The sequence below is a fragment of the Engraulis encrasicolus genome, chromosome 14 (assembly GCF_034702125.1).
Source record: "Engraulis encrasicolus isolate BLACKSEA-1 chromosome 14, IST_EnEncr_1.0, whole genome shotgun sequence".
Classification (NCBI taxonomy): Eukaryota; Metazoa; Chordata; class Actinopteri; order Clupeiformes; family Engraulidae; genus Engraulis; species Engraulis encrasicolus.
Genome location: NC_085870.1, coordinates 47,991,228 through 48,013,727, shown reverse-complemented (window position 1 = coordinate 48,013,727; position 22,500 = coordinate 47,991,228). Strand labels below are relative to the sequence as shown.

The 22,500-nt window shown below is 46.0% G+C and overlaps 2 protein-coding genes across 2 annotated transcripts in view; one reads left to right on the top strand and one right to left on the bottom strand.

The window, feature by feature from the left end:
- The window catches only part of brpf3a (bromodomain and PHD finger containing, 3a), a 26,805-nt gene extending 11,128 nt beyond the window's left edge, over positions 1-15,677 (top strand). Inside the window, exons 8-17 of the mRNA XM_063216015.1 lie at positions 445-602; positions 1,583-1,749; positions 3,467-3,847; positions 4,265-4,506; positions 5,296-6,697; positions 7,380-7,455; positions 7,690-7,787; positions 9,983-10,083; positions 10,599-10,753; positions 15,169-15,677. Coding sequence (XP_063072085.1) covers positions 445-602; positions 1,583-1,749; positions 3,467-3,847; positions 4,265-4,506; positions 5,296-6,697; positions 7,380-7,455; positions 7,690-7,787; positions 9,983-10,083; positions 10,599-10,753; positions 15,169-15,340 — 2,952 coding nt within the window. The 3' untranslated portion in view covers positions 15,341-15,677. The remainder of the gene's footprint in view (positions 1-444; positions 603-1,582; positions 1,750-3,466; positions 3,848-4,264; positions 4,507-5,295; positions 6,698-7,379; positions 7,456-7,689; positions 7,788-9,982; positions 10,084-10,598; positions 10,754-15,168) is intronic.
- Positions 15,678-21,424: 5,747 nt separating this feature from the next.
- mon1bb (MON1 secretory trafficking family member Bb) overlaps positions 21,425-22,500 on the bottom strand; it is a 13,428-nt gene continuing 12,352 nt past the window's right edge. Inside the window, exon 11 of the mRNA XM_063216014.1 lies at positions 21,425-22,488. Coding sequence (XP_063072084.1) covers positions 22,264-22,488 — 225 coding nt within the window. The 3' untranslated portion in view covers positions 21,425-22,263. The remainder of the gene's footprint in view (positions 22,489-22,500) is intronic.

Genomic DNA, 22,500 nt, shown 5'->3' with positions numbered 1-22,500 from the left:
TGCACCGGCTGAGGACATGTATACCCCTGCTACGCAGAGCAAAGGAGTAAGGTGAACTGGAGAGGAATCTAGGGCAGGACGCCTGATGAATTGACCGAACAGTGACGGAAGGGAGGTGAACGGCGAGGTGGTGGGTGCGAGTGAGAAAGCAAATTTCTGACTGGAGACAGGTGAACAGAGAATAAATGCTGTGTAGTTAATTAAGGGGCTGAGCGGAGAATAAGCTTCAGGTGGGTGAATAGGCGTGCCATATTTTTTCGCCCTGAATTCTGACGAATGACAGTTGAGCGGAGAGTAGAATGCGGGTAGTCATTAGGGCATGTCAAATTTCATTACGCTTCTCTCGAACTTAACAAAGCGTGCATTCAATATATGTCATATGTGTCACAGTGTTTGCGTTCCCCCTGTAAACATGAGCTTGTGTGTGTTTGGTTCTTACTGGAGGTGCCGGATTACCTGGAGGTCGTGTCGTCACCGATGGACTTCAGCACCATGCGGGAGAGGGCGGAGTCACAGGCGTATGGGGGCGGGGCAGAGGGTGTAGCCAAGATGGAGGAGGACTTCAGCCTCATGGTCAACAACTGTCTACGGTACAACCACAGGTCAGCAGGAGTGTGTGTGTGTGTGTGTGTGTGTGTGTGTGTGTGTGTGTGTGTGTGTGTGTGTGTGTGTGTGTGTGTGTGTGTGCGTGATACTCAACAACTGCCTATGCTACAACCACAGGTCAGGAGGAGTGTGTGTGTGGGTGGGTGGGAGTTTGTGTTTGCTTGCGTGTGTGTGTGTGAGAGAGAGAGAGAGAGAGAGAGAGAGAGAGAGAGAGAGAGATGGTGTCTTAACTGTGCTACAACCACCACAGTAGTCATTGATGTGTGTGTGTGTGTGTCTGTGTGTGATGGTGTCTAACTGCCTGCGCTACAACCACAGGTCAGGAGGAGTGTGTACGCGCGTGAGGTGTGTGTCTGTGTGTATGTGTCTGTGTGTGTGTGTGAGAGAGATGGTGTCTAACTATCTACACTACAACCAGAGGTCAATCAGGAGGAGTGTGTGTGTGTATGTGTGTGTGCGCGCAATGCTGTCTAAATATCTGTGTTATGACCACAGCCACACACTCACTGTACTTTCACTGCACTCACTGCACTGTGTTGTCTGTGTGACGGAGGTCATCTTGCACCTGCTCGTCCCCCTCGGGGCGCGAACGTGCGACCTCGTCAACTAAAACGGTCCAGGAGACACAGTACGATACAGCTGGACCAAGAGACCAGTCTCCCAGTCCAATGGCATCGACACTGTATGAGGCTTTGGGAGGGAGGTTTACTAGCGTTCCACGATAACTCTGCTAGTTAGCCTCCGTTACATGAGCATGTGATGTGTATACAACCTTGTCTGACGTATAATATACGATACGATGCGATGCCAAACAATAGTTTATTGTCAGTTTTCACTCAAATTCACTGTGTGTGTCTGTTTGTGTGTGTGTGTGTGTGTGTGTGTGTGTGTGTGTGTGTGTGTGTGTGTGTGTGTGTGTGTGTGTGTGTGTGTGTGTGTGTGTGTGTGTGTGTGTGTGTGTGTGTTCCTCCTGCAGCCATACCCTGTTCCACCGCGCGGCTCTGCAGCTGAGGGAGGTGGGAGGAGCCATATTGCGCCAAGCCCACCGGCAGGCGGTTGCCATCGGCATCGACCCCGAGACAGGCATGCACCTGCCAGAAGCCCCGCCCACCAACGCACACACACACACCTGCTGGGAAGAGGGTGAGAAACACACACACACACACACACACACACACACACACACACACACACACACACACACACACACACACACACACACACACGATTCAGGGTTTCAGGCCACATGTGAGAGTCTATGTTTTGGGGGGTTTAGGTGTGTGTGCGTGTGTGTGGGTGTGTGTGTGTTTTCCCCTCCTCTCCAGTCGATGTCGTCTTCCCTCCTGGTAGCCTTGCCCACCTGACCCCAGATCAGCAACTAGGGGTGTAAATCACAGCCTTCATGACGATACGATACGGTATCGATTTCTTAAATTAGGGATTCGATTTTTTTCGATACTGGGTAATTTCACGTGAAATCAGACACTTTGGGACCCGACCAACAGCGATTTCAATCATAATTGCTGTGCCCGTTTACAAGCAAGGTAGCAATCCAGAACTGCATTTGTGTGAATCTGACACCAATATTAAGGGAGAAACAGACTAGGAAAGGTTTACATATGAGGGTAGGACACTATACATTCAGCCTTGATTATATCAGTCAGTGTAAGTCACAAAAAAGATGTCTGAGGTGTTGTGTGAAAGCTCTCCTCTGGCTCTATAAATTACACCAATAGTATGGAATACAACAACCTTCAGAATATGAATTATGATACATTGAAAAATAAAAAAATGAATATAAAAAATATATATATTTTCAAATGGCAGGTTTCTTGTCTAAAAATAGCCTGTAAGGTCATAAACAACACCTGATAATGGGATGTTTGGTTCTTTATTCATTTCAGAGATAATGGGACATAAAGGTTTAAATTAGTTGCAATAAAGTAGTAATAGAGTAGTGTCAGGGACAGGACTGGACTGGCCATCTGGCATAGCGGGCATTTTCCCGGTGGGTTCTGCACCCTCGTCGGTCCCTATTCCAGGTACTCAAAAACGTCACAGCTTCTGCCCATTGTCAATGGACACAGTGGAAGCTAGACCATTTTCAGCACTCAGAGAAGGCAGGGTTGAAAGAATAAGCTCAGTAAATGTTTTTTAAGTGTTCAAGAATCAAAGGGTATGTTGCAGCTGTATATGATGTCAACTAGTAGCTAGTATGTGTTGAGGAATGTATCCCGAGCACTGGAGAGGTGAAACTGAACTTCCTGCATCCTCATGGACCATCTTCGTCCTTCACATATTCTGATAGACATGCTGTCATGTGATATTACTATGGTATTTATTTAGAGCCAGAAAAGAGCTTTCAAATAACACCACAGACATATTTTTGTGACTTACACTGAATGTATAGTGTCCTACCCTCATATGTAAACCTTTCCTAGTCTGTTTCTCCCTTAATATTGGTGTCAGATTCACACAAATGCAGTTCTGGGGTGCTACCTTGCTACTAAACAGGCACAGCAAGTATGATTGAAATCGGTGTCGGTCGGGTCCCAAAGTGTCTGATTTCACGTGAAATGACCCTACTTAAGAATTCCCCACGATACGATGCGATTCGGTTCGATTCGATTTTTTCCAATTACTTTTCCACTACTATTGTGTTATGGAGCTAGGGCATTGCACAGGGGCCAGCGATTCGATTCTTTTCGATTCTTTAGAATGCCCCACCATATGACACGACGACATCCCTATCAGCAACTGAGATGTGTGTGTCTGTGTAGGTGTGTGCAATGAGAACTCGGTGTAATAACCTGTGTGTTTTAACCTGTGTAATAACCTGTGTGTTTTCCTTCTTCTCCAGTGGATGCCCTGCTCCAGCCTGGTAACCGCTCCCATCTGACCCCAGATCAGCAGCTGAGAGCTCTGTTGGAGCAGCTAGACGCTGTAGTTTCCATGAGGTCCAGTGGGGGGCGCACCAAACGCCTTCGGCTGCTGAGGAGGGAAGTCAACAGCCTGCGCCACCGCATCAGCACACAGCGCACACACACACACACCACCGACACACACACCAGCACACACACTGACACACACACCGACACACTCACTAACACACACGACACCGCAGCGCAAATCAGAAAGGAGGAGGAGAAAGAGAAGGAGAAAGAGGAGAAGAGGAGGAAAGGAAACAAGAAGAATAAGAAGAAGGAGGAAGAGTATCCCTCCATCACGTCACACACACCAGGTTAGAGGAAAGCGCAACACACACACACACGCACACACACACACACACACACACACACACACACACACACACACACACACACACACACACACACACACACACACACACACACACGCACACCATCACCATTATGTCAAGTTACAGTACCTCACACCATCACAAAAATGTTTTGTTGTTCACAAACATGTTTTTTGAGTGTTAGCCTTAGTCCACTTTGAGGTTGTAAAATGAAATGTGTCTGTGTCTGTGTCTGTGTCTGTGTCTGTGTCTGTGTGTTTCGTGATTTTGTGCTTCCTCAATGGTCTTATGTCCTCCTGTCTGCAGAGTGTGTGTATCTGCCGTGTGTGTATGAGTGCTCGGTGTGTCTGCAGTGTGTATACTGATTCTTCATGGCGCTGTCTTAATTCCTGTCTGCAGACTCAAAGGCTAAGACCCCACCCACTACCCCATCATGCCCCGCCTCCTCTCCTCTTCCTGGCGACGCCCCTCCTTTAGCCCTACCCCTCGGCCCAGAGAGCACCGGGACTCGCACCCCTGGCCGCTCAAGAGGCAGGGGGAGGGGACGCAGGCCATTGGACAGCCGAGGGAGAGGGGTGGGCCTAACAGCAGAGGAGAGTCAATCAGAGCCGGAGGTGGGAGGACTGACCAACCTGTCACAGGTATAGAGGACATTTGATTGTTTTTCATCAAAGTTGACATTCATTAACAATTGTGCATATGATTTTATTTTAAAGTAATAAAGCCTAAATCTCCTTCGCATTTTATATTTGCACATAGCCTGAGAATAAAACATACTGTACTTCAAATTATTCTGACAAAAGCAAAAAAAGCATTTGTGTCAGCGAGCATCTGATTATAAATGCTTGCATTTAATCTATAGGTCTGCACACTGCCCATCCTGTGCATGTGCACTTTTACTGTTTGCCAGCGTTGTATACAGTAGAAGTGGAATACTCTTCCATATGTAATTACAACACTAGTGGGGTTATATTAAACAGTTGAAACCATGTAATATCATACTATTAGTGTTGCAATGACATTGTAGGAGAACTTCTACTTTACAACTCTGCTATTTGCACTTCTTATTAGATACTAAACGTATTGACTTTGTATTCTTACATAATGGGAGTGAAGTTGAATCGAACTTTGATTCTAATCATGACTCATTCTTGGTCATGTTGACCTCTTGTCTACCTCAACTCACAGAATGTTTTTGCACAATTGCCTTTTTATTTTTTATTTTATTTCTTTCTGTAGTTTTTATTTTCCATCCCTGACTATTACCTGTGTTATATGTGTCTTAAAATGTCAATGTGGCCATTATGTGTATTTATGTAAAGTTCTTGACTTAATTTCCCACCAGGGATCAATAAAGTTGCTCTACTCTACTCTTCCCTACTCTAATTCTACTCTAATTTGACTCTTTTCTAATTTGTGTTTGTGCTCAGAAGGAGAACGGCCTGCCCCCCTCCCCCTCCCCCTCGCCCCCCTCCCCCCCGGTTGTCACGGTGATCGGGGTGGGTCGCCGCACCTCCGTGCTCTTCAAGAAGGCCAAGAATGGCGTGCGGGGCAAGAAGGTGGAGCCTGTTGTCAATGGGGGCGTGGCTGAGAAGAGTGACAGCCCACCAACCACTCCTCCACAGCCGGATCGGACTGAGCGTGCTCCCTCGGAACCCTCGTCAAAAACGGGACCGTCGTCCAAGAAGGAACCCTCGTCGAAAACGGGACCCTCATCCAAGAAGGAACCCTCGTCGAAAACGGGACCCTCATCCAAGATGGAACCCTCGTCGAAAACGGAACTCTCATCCAAGAAGGAACCCTCGTCGAAAACAAGACCCTCAGCCAAGAAGGAACCCTCGTCGAAAACGGAACCCTCATCCAAGAAGGAACCCTCATCGAAAACGGGACCCTCATCCAAGAAGGAACCCTCATCGAAAACGGGACCCTCATCCAAGAAGGAACCCTCGTCGAAAACGGAACTCTCATCCAAGAAGGAACCCTCATCGAAAACGGGACCCTCATCCAAGAAGGAACCCTCGTCGAAAACGGAACTCTCATCCAAGACGGAACCCTCGTCGAAAACGGAACCCTCATCCAAGACGGAACCCTCGTCGAAAACGGAACCTTCGTCCAATACGGCACCACCTGTGAAGACGGAACCACCTGTGAAGAAGGAACCAGCTGTCTCCGCCCCTAGCCCTGCCCCTAATCCCGCCCACAGTCTGTACCCCACCTCACCCCACCACCTGCGCTCACGAGGACCCAGCAACCTCTTCTTCTGCGACATCCTGAACATGCACTCACACACACACAAGCACACATACAACAAAGACACACACAAACCCAAACAGACCTCGGACACGCACACACATGCCTCGGAGAAACACACATCCAGTTCGGACACGCACACGGCCAACTCAGACAAACAAACAGTATCAAAATCAGATAAACACACAGAAAAGTCAGATAAAAACACACCAGTGTCGGAAAAACACGCAGCCAAGTCAGAAAAACACCCAGTCAAATCGGAAAAACACCCAGCCAAATCGGAAAAACACACAGCAACATCAGAAAAACACACAGCAAAATCAGAAAAACACACAGCAACATCGGACAAACACACGGGAAAGTCGGACAAACACACGGGAACGTCGGACAAAATCACACCAGTGTCGGAAAAAGACACATCCAAATCGGAAAAACATACAGCAAAATTGGAAAAACACACACCAACATCGGACAAACACACGGGAACGTCGGACAAAAACAGGCCAGGGTCGGAAAAACACACAGGAACATCGGACACTCTCAAGACCCCCTCAGACAAACATGCACCTGCCAAACATAGTGGTAAGTAAAGCAAAGCAAGATGACTGACATGCAAGGGAGCTAGGCGACCATATATTGGCATGTGGAAACCCAGACATGTTACTGTGATGTGAATTTCATTGTCCTCCCTCCCGTCCTCACCTTGTTCTTGTGACCTCTTGCTTTGCTGACGCCCTGTCTCCGTGGTGAAAACAATTAAGTGTCCCTGCTGTCAAAAAATATATATATACATTTTATTTATCTGTGACCAAGGCCATGGCCTTTGTGGTTAATGAGAGGGGCTTTACATCAGAGGGTTTGAGGTTCGAATCCCACCCTTCCACTCCCTACCGCATTCAATGGCCGAGGTGCCCTTGAGCAAGGTACCTAACCCCACACTGATCCAAGGACTGTAACCAATACCCTGTAATTAATGGCAAGAGTCTTTGGATAGAAGCTGCGCCAGCTAAGTCTAATGTAATGTGTGTGTAGGTAATTGAGGGTGATGGTTATGTGTTTTCAGGTGTCGTGTGTATGTGTGTGTGTCCTCTCTGCAGTTAATTCAAGAGTTGTGTGTGTGTGTGTGTGTGTGTGTGTGTGTGTGTGTGTGTGTGTGTGTGTGTGTGTGTGTGTGTGTGTGTGTGTGTGTGTCTGTGTGTGTGTGTGTGTGTGTGTGTGTGTGTGTGTGTGTGTGTTTGTGTGTGTGTGTGTTTCCTCTCTGCAGGTTTGACCAATGGCTGTAAGAGGCACAGAGATGATTCACCTGACTCTGGCACCGACACACACCATGAAGAACACAGGTGAACACACACACACACACACACACACACACACACACACACACACACACACACACACACACACACACACACACACACACACACACACACACACACACACACACACACACACAGCAGAAAAGAGCAGTGTCTGTTTCTCACCCAATGCCAACTTGAGCACTTTCACTTCACCAGATCTGCCATGTGTCTAACCGCTCACTTCCTTTGTGTGTGTGTGTGTGTGTGTGTGTGCAGCTGTCCCCCTCCTAAGCGCAGCAAAGTAAGGCCTCAGGAGCCGATCGTCATCCCCAAAACTCCCACAGTCCAGCTGGAGAACGGAGACTCCGGCACAGGTGAGTAGCACTGAGGGGGGTGTGTATGTGCGTACCTGTGTGCATTTGTGCATGCATGCTTGTGTGTGTTGGAAACTCTGGTACAGGTGAGATGCACTTAGGCGTGTGTGTGTGTGTGTGTGTGTGTGTGTGTGTGTGTGTGTGTGTGTGTGTGTGTGTTGGCCCTGGTGTGTGTGATGCTCCTGGCACGTGCGTGTGTGTGTGAGAGTGATGCTCCTGGTGTGTGTCCAGGGGAAGTGTGCCATCACTGGTGTGTGTGCCATCTGTACTCTGCACAACTTTTGGTTGTGTGTGTGTGTGTGTGTGTGTGTGTGTGTGTGTGTGTGTGTGTGTGTGTGTGTGTGTGTGTGTGTGTGTGTGTGTGTGTGTGGTGTTTTGCTCAGGGGAAGTCAGACTGGTTTCATGTTTTGGTTTTCAAATGGGAGTTTACATGGGGCTTGCAAAGCAGGGCGTCAGCTAATAAAATGCATGGCAACATAGAAACCAGTCAAACTAGTCTGCTTTACTGGGCTATGCTCAGGATTAATGTTGCAATTCCAAGCAACAATATTTCACTTGCTGTGGTCACCAGTGGTGTGCTCTGACCTACAAAGGCAAAGTGCATTAACTACTCCAATATTGAAACCGAAAAAAAACCTTCACAGCCTTGGTATTAGGTTTGATATTGTAGTTCCTGGAAAATGAACATCACAATATCTCTAAAATGTGACACATGTGGACCATAAGGCTTTGTCACAAGATAAAAGAGGTGTAATGGAGACTATTTTCAGTCTAAACTCAATGTTGACGAAAAAATGTAGTTACTGCACTTTACCTTTGTAGGGCAGTATTATTGAATAACTATGAAGAATAGACTATGCATAAGCCAAAGTCTGTAAAAAATGTTTTGATCTGATGAAGGCCTTGGTGAGTCTTACCATTGTAAAGTGACTACATGTACGTGGATCTATATTAGTGGCTCTCAACCTTTTTTGAACAAATGCCCCATTGACCTCATCGTTAGCCTGCCAAAGTCCCCTTGACCTCATCATGAGCCTGTCAATGTCCCCTTTAGTATACAAAATTAAATGTGTGAATAGTCATTGTTGCTATTTGCACCTGGGTGTGAATAGTCATTGTTGCTATTTGCGCCCGGTGTAAATAGTCATTGTTGCTATTTCCACCCGTGTGTGAATAGTCATTGTTCCTATTTACATCCGGATGTGAATAGTCATTGATGCTATTTACACCCCGGTGTGAAAAGCCATTTTTTGCTATTTGCACCCGGGTGTGAAAAGCCATTTTTTGCTATTTGCACCCGGGTGTGAATAATCATTGTTGCTATTTGCACCCTTGGTGGAAATAGTTCGGTAGCCACAATTATAGAACCTGCATAGTATCGCTTGCATATTTTTGCGTATATGATATCTTAATTTTCTTACATTTCTTGATCAAACCTGTAGACTCCCTCAAATCTTCAAGTTTATTTTGTTTCAGACATGTAGAAGTTTTTTAATGTTTTACTCTATGATGATGACAGAAGTTTCACCGTTGAAACGTGTCAGGTAAAAGATGAAAAAAAACTTTATCATGTCTGAAAAAAAGAAATTTGAAGATTTGATATAACTTGAAGAAATAATGAACTTCAAACATCTGTAGACACCCTGTTCTTGTTGAATGCTAATTTGGTCCTGCTGCACCTGAGGGATGTGAGATGTGCACTCACAACCAAGCTGAACACCACACACCAGGAAATGAGAGTAAGACAGTGGCGAACCTGTTTTTAGAGCCGTGTATGGCCCTTGAGGCTGTCTTATCCAGCCCCCGACATAATTTTTATGCTATGCAGTTTCACATGAAATATGACGTTTTGTAAAGAAATCTTATATTTTACATTTGCCATGCAATTAAGTTATATTTTGTGGGGACCTAGTGAAGGTGGGTTCTGATACAACATAGGCCTAAAGTGTAAAGGGAAATCCTGGTTTGTGTTGATAGTACAGCCCTTGGAGGAGTTCTTAAAATTTGAAGTGACCCCTCAAATGAAAAAGGTTTCCCACCCATGCTGTAAGAAGTAAAAGAGACAAGGTTTGTATATCCCCCTTCTTCAGGTGATTGATTGCTAAAAGAGATTGTGTGTGTGTGTGTGTGTGTGTGTGTGTGTGTGTGTGTGTGTGTGTGTGTGTGTGTGTGTGTGTGTGTGTGTGTTTCCGCAGGTGAGAGTCTCCAAGAGGGCCCTGAGGAGGAGTGGGAGGAGCTTGTTCCTCTTGACTTGGTCTGGGCCAAATGCAGAGGCTACCCCTCATACCCAGCTATGGTGAATACACACACACACACACACACACACACACACACACACACACACACACACACACACACACACACACACACACACACACACACACACACACACACACACACACACACACACACACACACACACACAGAGGCTACCCTTCATACCCCACCATGGTGAACACACAAACACACACACACACAGGATACCCCTCCTACCTCACTATGGTGACACACACACACACACACACACACACACACACACACACACACACACACACACACACACACACACACTTGAACTGGATTGTTTTTGAATGTGAAACTTTGGGAATTTACAGAGTTAGTATTGTCGAGTTATTTCTGGGCCACAAAACCAGGTAGTGGTGTCATGTGAAAGCAGAAACTGGACTTTCCCCACACGGGGCACCGGTTTCTACATACACCTTACCACTAGTGTGCTGTGCGTGCGTGTGTCTCTCTGTCTATGTGTGTGTGTGTGTGTGTGTGTGTGTGTGTGTGTGTGTGTGTGTGTAGATGGTGGACCCCGAGATGCCTGTTGAGGGGGTGTATCATAACGGGGTGCCGATCCCCGTACCCCCCCGGGAGGTGCTGACACTTGGCAGGAGGAGACAGGAGGAGGCAGAGGACAAACTCTTCCTAGTGCTTTTCTTCGATACCAAGAGGACATGGTGAGGAGTGTGTGTGTGTGTGGTTGGAAAAGGCGCAGGAGAAACTCTTCCTAGTATTATTCTTCGACACGAAGAGGGCATGGTGAGGAGAGGAAGAGAGAGATGAGGCAGAAATTGAGAGAGAGAGTGCCCTAGTACTGCTCTTTGACACCCAGAGGAACAGCAAGAGAGATGGAGAGAGAGAGAGAGAGAGAGAGAGAGAGAGAGAGAGAGAGAGAGAGAGAGAGAGAGAGAGAGAGAGAGAGAGAGAGTGGTTGAAGGATGTAAATGAGAAAGTATTCACCGTACTGTTCTTGGCCACCAAGAGACATGGTGAGGAGAGGAAGACAGAGTGTGTCTGTGTGGGTGTGAGTGTTGGCGAGTGAAGAAAACGGCTTGAAGTACAGTAGAAAGATACAACTCAATTATTTATTTATTTTTAACTGAAGTTGAGGTGTAAAATGAGCTTAAATGGGAGAAGAGCAGAAATGGTACAGTAATTCTTTAATTGACACCTTTGCCCTGTAACCCTGACCTCTAACTGACCCCTGCCCTTTGACCCCTCAGGCATTGTGACAGGTGCGTCTTAGCTCTCTAAATGGGATATTTTTTTTAAACCAGAGTTTTGAAATGTATTAGTTGGGTCATATATATAAGTTCCGTGACCGTGGAGAGGAAAGGTTCGTTTCTCACTGGATTTGTCATCTATAAAGGTTAAATTAAAAAATGAGCCGGGGTGCCCCTCACAAAAATGTGGGGAAATTTAGGTAGAGCCCTATATCCAAAATGGCTGCTGCCAGCCAAGGAAATGTACTTCTTAATGGTTTTGCCCACAGTGCTGCATAATACATGGTTTCTGAGACTATTTGGGTCAAGAAATTCACAAATGATGTAGATTGATTGATTTGACCTATTTTTGACCTTCAAATTCAAGATGGCTGCCACTTTTGGCTCTTTAAATGTCAATCCTCTGGCAAGGATGTTTTGATGATTGATTTGACCTCTAGAAAAGACTTAACCCCCATGTCCCTGCCAAAAATCCCAGCATTTTTTGCTAGAGAGGCGAATTCAAAATGGCGTCCGCCGTCCGGCGCCACTTTGACTTTTGATCTGAATGACATAGAATCATGTATGAAGACACTTTTTCATACAAGTCAACCATGAGGATTCCAAATCTGACATCATTTTGATAATACAACTTTGTTTTGACCGTGAAATTCAAGATGGCTGCCATCTAGAACAGTCGTTTTCAACCTTTTTAAGCCGTGACCCCCCAAAACAGTCATATTTGGACTGGGGACCCCCCAATTCAAGTTATGCAATTTCTCATATATAGATATTGAGAAAATATCTGATCTACAAGCGCACAATGCCTCACATTATGAGGCGTAGTGGGCTTGTAGATGGGCTATTTTCACAATGTTTGACTCTTTTGATAGCCTATTATTTGACAAGTTGGCCAATGTTTTAGAATTGTTTGATGGTTATTCTGGATGCTGTGATGGTCTTTTAAATTGAGAGTCCTTACATTGACACCCCAACCCCCAAAAAGGGGATCTCAACCCACAGGTTGAGAACCACTGATCTAGTACATAGAACTTTTGACATTTTCTAAGCATTCTTGCATAAAGGAGCTCGTTGAAGGACTCAAAACAAGAGCTGCTGAAATGGACAGAAGTGCTCCCAAAAGTAGTGATAAGCCTGGTTCAAGACAGTCAACTTGAGCTCCCTGAGCTGCAAGAACACCATGTTGTTGAGGAATGTGTGGCCTTATTCACCCTATTCAACCCCAATGGCATATACAGGAAGATGCAAGGGGGCAAGCTCATCCAGAAGATCTCCGTCCAACCTATTGCGATTAAAGAACCCCATGTTGCTCTAATTGACATGGGCATGACCTGGAGGACGGCAACTCCATTGGACACAGGACGGCACGTCATACAAGTGGTTGGGAAGGTGTCATCCATCATCCTTGCCCGCTATTCTCATTCTCACCGTGTAATCAGTGTCAATGATCCCTGCGATACAACATACTCAACAGAAGATGATGAGCAAGACCTGCACAAGGAGCATCTTTTGCAGGAGATGACACGCAATCTGTGGCTGAACAGACTTCTCTGGTTAGCAAAGACTGAGTGCAAGGGGTGATGGTAATTGTCCACTACAGAGTCCAGTCTGCTCAGTGTCCTCTTCTCAGCTGTGGTACTGAGAGCCTCCAGTTCGGTGCCAACAACAGATCCCGCTTTCCTCATCAGCTTGTCCAGGCGTCCAGCATCTCTCTTCCTACTGCTCACGCCCCAGCATGCCACAGCATAGGAAAGCACACTAGCCATGACAGACTGGTAGGAAATCTGCAGGAGGGTGTTGCAGACATAAATTATCACAGCTTCCTCAGAAAATAGAGCCTACTCTGCCCTTTCTTCTAGACTGCGTGTGAATTTACTGACCAATCTAATTTACTTTTCAGATGTACCCCCAGGTATTTGTTGGTGCCCGACTGTTTCCCACTGTCTCCCTATCAAAAGATACAGGCACAAGGGGTGGGGTAGACCACCAGAAATCAACCACCATTTCCTTGGTTTTGGTGGTGTTCAACTGCAACTGGTTGGTCCTGCACCATTTAACAAAGTTCTCCAACAGTCCCCTGTACTCCCCCTCCTGCCCATCTTAAATACATCCCACAATGGCAGTGTCATCTGAGAAAAGCTGTTTGTGTTCACGAGACAGGTGATCTATGCACATGAGAAGAGTAGCACCATGGCTGAAGCCTGTGCTTCCAAGTGGAAGACCATGAAGGGAGTCTTTTATCCGTCTCCCTTCAGATGCAAACAGCTTAGCCTACGCCAACACTGCCTTCTTGACAACTACTTGGCGTACCTAGTGCGCCACTCCACACTGGCAGGCAAGGACCAACTAAGTGTATGGTGTGGCGTCCTGTGACTGCCAATCTTCTACTGATGGAGTTGCCATCCTCCAGATCATGCCCATGTTAATTAGAGAATCATATGGTTCTTCAATCACAATATGTTGGAGGGAGATTTCTGGATGAGCTTGCTCTTCTGCGTCTTCCTCTATATGCCAATGGGGTTGAATAAGGCCACACATTCCCTCAACAGCACATTCTTCTAGCAGCTCGGAGAGCTTCACAAGTTTGACTGTCTTCAACCAGGTTGATGGCTGCTTTGAGAGAACTTCTTTCCATTTCAGCAGCTCTTGCCTTGAGTTCAAGTTTTCGACTATAGCAGTGGCTCTCAACCTGTGGATCGAGACCCTATTTATTTATGGGGGGGATAATGTAAGGACTCTCAAAGTAAAATACCATCACTGCATCTAAAGCTATCAACAAACAATGCTAAAACATTGGCCAAATTGTCAAATAATATTTAAAAATCCAAACATTGTGAAAATCGCCCACCTACAAGCCCACTACGCCTCATAATGTGAGGTATTGTGTGCTTGTAGATCAGCGATTTTCTCAATATCTATGTATGAGGAATGGAGCTACACAAATTGGGGGCCCCCAGTCCAGTTTTGGGGGGTCGCGGCCAAAAAAGGTTGAAAACGACTGTTCAAGATGGCAGCCATCTTGAATTTCATGATCAAAACAGAGTTGTATTATCAAAATGATGTCAGATTTGGAATCTTCATGGTTGACTTGATGAAAAGTGTCTTCGTACATGATTCTAGGTCATTCAGATTAAAAGTTATTTCTTAGAGATGGCGCCGGACGCCATTTTGAATTTGCCTCTCTAGCAAAAAATGGCGGGATTTCTGGGAGGGACATGGGGGCTAAATCTTTTCTAAAGGGTCCATAGAGGTCAAATCAGTCAACAAATCGTCCTTGCCAGAGGATGGTCACGGAACCTCACATTATGACCCGACTTTAATCAGCAGTTTAATTCTCATCAACCACAAACCTTGATCTTTCAGATGACTTCTGCATAGCCTACTTGTAATTTTACTGTCCATAACTGAACTCAGTATGAGCAGACCTTTCATTTGAGCATAATATTAAGGAGCCAAAGAGCTAAAAGTGGCAGCCATCTTGAATTTGAAGGTCAAAAATAGGTCAAATCAATCAATCTACATCATTTGTGAATTTCTTGACCCAAATAGTCTCAGAAACCATGTATTATTTAGCACTGTGGGCAAAACCATTAAAAAGTACATTTCCAGCTTGGCTGGCAGCAGTCATTTTGGATATAGGGCTCTACCTAAATTTCCCCACATTTTTGTGAGGGGCACCCCGGCTCATTTTTTTATTTAACCTTTATAGATGACAAATCCAGTGAGAAACGAACCTTTCCTCTCCACGGTCACGGAACTTCTATAAATGACCCAACTATATAGTGTGTGTAAACAACGTCTTTATTTTGAAACCTTTAACCTTGACCCCTAACTGACCCCTGCCTGCCCTTTGCCCTCTGACCCCTCAGGCAGTGGTTACCGCGTGACAAGCTACAGCATCTGGGAGCGGACGACCAGTTGGATCAGCAGTTGCTGGTGGAGGGAAAGAAACCCAACGTGCGCAAGTCGGTCCAGACGGCATACGCACGTGCCATCACACATTTGCAGCACGTCAGGGGAGAGGCCGAGGACTTAATTTAGACTCCGTTTTTGTGTGTGTATGTGAGCATACACACGAGCCATCACACACTTACAGCACGTATGCGGAGGTATGAATACGTTCATACATACGAGTTCATACAAACCGCACGTGTGTGTGTGTGTGTTTGCCTAGACTGCATACACACGCGCCATCACACCCCTGCAAGATGTATTAGGAGACAAAGAAGACTTCTTTTAGGCTCTGTGTATCTGAATGTGTGTGGCATCCAAGCCTGTGACACCTGACACACACACACACACTAATGGACGTCGCCCATCCCGTCATTGTTCTTATTGAGGAGGCAAAGCCACTAGAGTTTGTGTGTGTGTGTGTGTGTGTGTGTGTGTGTGTGTGTGTGTGTGTGTGTGTGTGTGTGTGTGTTAGAGTGAGAGAGAGAGAGAGAGAGAGAGAGAGAGAGAGAGAGAGAGAGAAAGAGTCACTGGCAGTAAGAATGCGTCAGTGGACCATCTCCATGGCAACCAAAAGCTGGGATGGAGAGCGGAATAATGTAAATGTGCAGCAAGGTGTGTGTGTGTGTGTGTTAATCAGCACCTGAATATTTGTATGTAGCAAATGTGCAGACGTGTGTGTGTGTGTGTGTGTGTGGGGTGGCTTGGTGGGTGGGGGGTGGTTCTGAATGGGTTTGAATGGGTTTGTGTGTAGCACTGGATATGTAGTCATGATTTATGTTAACAAGAATAGCACTGGAATAGGGAGAGAGAGAGAATGCACGAGTCAAGCTATGAATGAAGGAGTAAATGAGTGAGTAACGCTTTGGAGAAGTGAACAAATGAATGAATGAAAGAATGAATGAAGGAAGGAAGGAATCTAATGAATGAATAGAAATTAATGAGTGTGTGAAGCTATGAATGGATGAAATAAGCTGAAGGACCCAAACCACAAGGAGAGACCCAGAGGAGAACCGGTTCTGAATAACCATGAAGTTCCAACCAAGAACTCGTTGGAACCGGACCACAGCAGAGAATTTTTGGAACTGGACTGCAGAACTGTCACTCAAGTCCCCTCTAGGTTCTATGGTGCTATAGTTCCATAGAAAGGTTTTGTAGAATTTCCTTGGTTTGTTTCCCACCAGAATGGTTCTATTAACGTATAGAGGACATGGGCTCACTGGAACCAAATAATCGGTCGTCTCCATTGCTCTAAATGCTGGTGAAAATTCAGTTTGGCTGGTAGAAAAGACTTACTAGCCACTTTCACCCCATTAGTGAGTGTGAGTTTTGGCTGGTGATGAAAAAGATTAATTTCGAGCCCTGGCGGCAGATGAATATCAGGTACATATGATGGGTACTAGTAATGTAAAGGGGCAGCTCCTGAGTGGGATTTAGAAGGTAATAGTCATCGTCATGGTTGTCTTCATGTTAAACTATTATTGTTTCCTACATTGTTTTATAATTATAATTATTGTCGTTTTCATGGATGTACAGATACTGCTGATGGTAATGAGTTATGTTGACACAAAGTGTCTCTCTGTGATTGTCCTCAAGACCACACCACACCAGACCTTCAGCTCCAATACTGCAGGGGGAACCGCCTCTAAACGAGGACCTTACCTTAACGACCTCGTTAATGACCTTAAGAGGATGTTAACAAACATTTTACAATTAATGACCTTATTACAGTTAATGACCTCTACAGTTACCAAGGATGAAAAGCCAGCGACGAGTACTGAAGTTGCAGATGGATCTCCCTTCAAAAGGTACTGAACAGTACAGTCTTGGACCTGAATAGTGATTCATTCCACCCACCCACACACACACACACTCCTGGACCTGAGTGTGCCCGTTCCCTGTGTGTGTGTTTCAAGGGCATAGTCCTGAATACACACTTGTTCTGTACGTCTGCTGTTTTCCCGCAAAGTTCACCTTCATCCTCCTCATCTCACTCGCCATCATACAAGCGCTAGACGTGAGGACTAGATAGACCTAAAGTCTGTAGAGGGCTTAAAGGACTGGACCTAACTCTGTACAGGAGTGGAGAACTGGACCTCAAGTCTGTTAAAGGAGGACTGTGGAGACGGTGTTTGTAATGTGTGTGAGGTGTGTAGGCCTACTGTACGAGTACATTTCTATAGAAATACGACAGTCCTGCATGTATCCAGAGCAGCAGTGCACACCTGTACATGTGTATTTTAAATCAAGCCATTGTAAATGAATCCCTGTGCTATTTTATTGGTATTTATATAAATATATGGTGTGCGGCCCATCCCTGGATGACCTGGCTCGACGGCCCGGCCAGCCGACGTGTTATTTAACAAGAGAGAGAATATAGTACTAGAGAGGAACGCAGTCTGTGACAGGTTTTTTTTGTTTGTTTGTTTTTTTGTCAAGTTTTAAAAGCAGTGAAGCACTGTCCTCAGTAAAGCCCCCTACCCCAAACCCTAACACACACACACACACACACACAGAAACCCAGAGGTTCCCTCGAACAGAGTTTTCTCCTCTATTCAGCCTCTCTTGATTGCTTCTGAGGACAGACAGGCAGGTCTGGCAGTGTACAGTACAGCTTCAGCAGTATTTTATCACGATGAGAAATAAAGCGGTGGTGATGGGGGGCTTACCTTACCATAAACTCATGTGTCGACTCGTTATTACTATTACCTTCGCCAAGGAGGTTGTTCATGGGCACATTGGTCTGTTTGTTTGTCTGTCAGGATAACTCAATGCATGGATTTCGATGAAATGTTGTTACGTATAGTCGTTGGAAATTTCAAAAGGAACAAGTGGTTACATTTTCGTTTTGATCTGGATCCAGGATTTAAAAAAAAAGATTCTTCATCATTGCAGGATAGGGCAGAATTTTGACATTCCAGTTTCTAACTCCACAAAAAAAACAAGGCAGAAAGACTTTGGAAAAAATAGGGTGTGACATAGTCAAATGTTCTATCAAACAGCTTCCTTGGAGGAGGTTTGCACTATCCGAGTGCATTTCTAGTTTGTTTTTGTCATAGAGATGCTCCGATCAGATTTTTCTGGCCCAATCACAGATTACAGATCACCAAAATCATGATCTGCCGATCACTGATCACAGAAAGAATTGGAATCGTTCCAATATTTCCCTTTTTTTAACAGACCATTAGTAGCTTAATCTAGTTATGTCTAGCAGCTAGTCCAGTGACGCATATTCCAAACCAAATGATCTAGTTATGTAAAACCAGGTCATGCGGAATATGTGGCACTGGATTGTAGCTTCTGAATGCAGGTCGCTCATCACTGTATCCAGGGGTGCAACCTAGTACCTCCAGTTCTCTTTTTGCTTGTGCCCTCGTGATGTCAGGCAGCACGTTATTTATGATAGAAGTTTACATCTATATCTCTCAAAAGCACAATTCAAAGGTAATTTTCTCATATGCAATCGGGATGTTGAATGCGGAAAAGCCTCCCCAAAAAGCTGTTGCCTTGTTAACACCAGACTATCTCACAAGTCTGGAGGCTCTAATTTCCAACCTATGGGTCGGGACCCAACCTATGGGTCGCCAAAGATCCACAGTGGGTCGCAAAGCCCTCTTGATTTTAAGGGGTTTAATTTCAATACCATATATAGCCCACGTTGAATAAATGACAAAGCATTTAAACTAATATATGCATAGAAGCAACAAAATGTAAGTGATGCATTAAACTAATATTCTATATTTGACCGAAGACAAATTGAGGAATAAAATGATAACCAATGAGTTTTCGCAGGAAACAGAGTATCATGTGACTCTCTCTCGCACGATTCGGTCACCAAAGCTTACAATGGTAAAAATATGGGTCCCTGAAGAAAAAGGTTGGGAACCACTGGCCTAGAGCAGTGAGTAGTAGTTAGTAGAGCTAATTGGTCTCATAGGACTCAATGTTAACTGCTAGCCATACTCAGAGAGTGGTTGAAAGTACAGGAGAAAGGTAAAACTCAATCACTTAACTCTAGGAGAGGTGTAAAATAAGCTTATTTCCAAAAATGGGACAGTATCACTTTAAGGACACTTCAGCCATGGATGGAGGTGCAGGAAGGGGTTAGGATGACCTGTGTAACCAATATCCTCTAGGTCTACATAACAGTAAATCGCTTTGGATCAACAAGCATCAGCTAAGTGTGATGTAATAATTATTGGCCTGCCATAGTGGGATGAGCTAGTGACACTGTGTATGCCTGCAGTGCTGTGGGTGGCCTATTGAAGGTGGGGTCTGTTGTAAAGGTGGCCACCTTGAATATACTGTAGGCCTAACTCTAGGGAAACTTTGCCATTCATTCCTATGAAGGAGGCGAGGGCATGCTAACAGGAGGGAAGCAAATCGAGATTATTCGACCAAGCAATATTCATGCAAAATAGGAGCAAATTTCACCTGCAGCGGCCAATCAAATCAACAGCACAAACGTTTCATTCCATTTGATTTGTCGCGACCAACTGATGACGGTTGAGCTGTCAAGAATGGAACACTGAATTTCACCTCTCTTTGCTTCGCTCGTTTTACCTGCATCATGGCTGCATGTGTCCCTAGCGTAAAAAAGAGCAGGCGGAAATCATGGTTTGTGCTCATAGTACGGCCCTTGGAGGACTTCACAAAATTTGAAGTGGCCCCTCAAATGAATAAGGTTTCCCCCCCTCTATATAGAGCTTGCTCAGAGAGAAGACGACACATTAGTAGACATCCTGGGAGATTTATTACAGTAGCATTCAATCACCTATTACACCTCTCTCTGAAACACACAGAGACACACAGACACACAGACACCTCTCTCTCATATACACACAATCACCTCGAACACCTCCATCTCTCCATCTATCTCTCTCTCACACACACACATCTTACATAGTAGACCTGTCACACACACACACGGCACACAATTCCTTAGTACACATCTCACACACGCCATACAGTCACACAGAATGGGTGAATCGGTGCTAGCTGTGAGTGAGAGTTGCCCCCGTGTGCCAAGACACGGCATGCAGCCATAGTGTTGCTGGAGAGCAGAGCTAGCCTAGCATCGTTAAAATCAAGCACAGGTATTCCAAGAAACTGGTTCAGTAGTGAACCAGGTTAGGTTGACCGAAAAGTGGGCTGAATCTCAAATGGTGCACTTGTGCACTGTAGTGTTCATGTTTTAGTGTGTATGCCGTATTAGTTACGCACTGAAACATAGTGCCCGAAGTGCACAAGTGCGCCATTTGAGATTTAGCCGTAGAGACTGGAGCACACTGCAGCCTAGTTTTATCTACCCGAGTTGGGTGTGCTCCAGCCTCTACTTTTCAGTGCTGTTTGTCCCACTGTGATGCACCTGCAAGCTTAGGAATGATGCATAGAGTCCCAATTCTACCAGGTTAAGTTAAGTGGTAGTGGTAAGTCATCTCAGAGAGGAGGCTGGAGTCCTCATTTTCATCACTAGGTGATGCCCGCAGGTATATCTATTAGCAGGTTTAGCACTTCCTGTAGGTTAACTAAGCCAGGTTCATCACTTAGTGATGTTCTTGGAATACCCCAGAGGTGTCCAGGGTAACCAGCTAGAGCAGGTAGTCATTGAGTCTAGGCAGTGCCATCACATCAACTAATTTTACCCCCACCCCACAAACATGCCCCCTACCCAACCTCTCCACCAACACCCCCCAGGCCCACGCAGTCAATCAGGGGGAGATGAGGGGGTTAGGAGGCCTTTAAAAGAGCTAAACCATCCTCAACACATGATCATATTTTACAAACATTATATATTACACAGCTCCCCTGCTGGAGGGAGGCCAAACGTCAGGATAAAAACCACTGCCCCACAATGTCACTCTCTCCTTCTCTGGTAAAACATCTCTGCTTCCTCCTCCTTCTTCTTCTTCTCCTTCACCACAGTTCTCTCTCTTATTAAGACACTCCTCTTCTTCTTCGCCTTCAGAGATCACACTCTTTCTAAGACACAGCTCACACACTCCTCTCCTTTTCCGAAAAAGGAAAGATGGTAATGAACAGAGAAGCGGATGAAAGAGAGAGAGAGGGACAGAGACAGAGAAAGATAGAAATGGATAGAGTGAGATAGGGAGAGCGCGAGATAGAGGAAGACATGAGATGAAATGAGAGAGAGAGAGAGAGACATATAGAGAGAGGGAGAGGGAGATAGAGGAAGACATGAGATGAGAAGATGAAAACTGAGAGGAAAGTAGAGTGAGAAGTCTGCGGATCCAGACCTAAGCCCTGCACAGTAGAGTGGAAGTTCAAAGGTCAAACAACGGAGAGTCTCTGGGTACCCCGGGAAATACAGAACCCCACAAAGAGGAGGAGAGAGGGAGGGGCGGGACGGGTCCCACACCTAAGGGTCACTGGTCCTCCTGCAATACCCACCCCGCTCACTAGGGCTCATGAGATGATCAGATCAGGAGTCAAAAGGTCAGAGGTCAAAGTTACTGGTCACAGCTCATGCCTACAGGTCACTCAAGTCTCCTTCAATATCCGACCACTTGGGATGCACAAACCCCTTTCTGTAATAACCCCTCCAGGCACTAGGTTGCGCCACCCCCCCGTGTCCAGCAATGGGGTACCTAAGTCTCCACCCTTTCCAGTCGCCTCATGGGGCTTGGAGAGTCAAAAAAAAAGAAAAAAAGTAAGGTCCGGAAGTAGAAGGGCGTCACATATCCAGTCTCTAGGGTGCGCAACCCCCTTCGTCCTCCAGTCTCTAGAGTGCGCTACACTCTCCACCAAAATCCAGTGTTCTATGGATATGACGAGAGTGCAAACCCGTGACTTTTCCAGGTGGTACTGCGCTCTAGGGGCGCTGTCAAGCGAATGGTCTGTGCTCGCTCGACAGCGCCCCTGGGTGAACTGCAGGCATGGCTCGAATAGCCAGCGGGGCAGCTGTTTGTAGACCGACTGTGCATACGCCCTCCAGTCTCTAGGGTGCCCCACCCCTTCCATCTCCACCAGGGCGGCACCGGAGAGGGAGAGAGCTAGAGCAGGGCGAGGAAGCCGTTGTCGGTGGCATTGTCGTGGTGATCGGGGGCCTTGCGTGAGCGGCTGGGGTGGGGGGTGGTGGAGTACTTGGGGGGGTAGCGGATGAAGAGCCGCTCCTCCTCGCGCTTTATCCAGCGCAGAAGCTTAGTGATGGCATTTATAGAGGATGCCTTGGTCACCAGGGGACTGAAGCAGGTGTAGAGCTCAAACTTACTGGTCACCTGGAGAGCGAG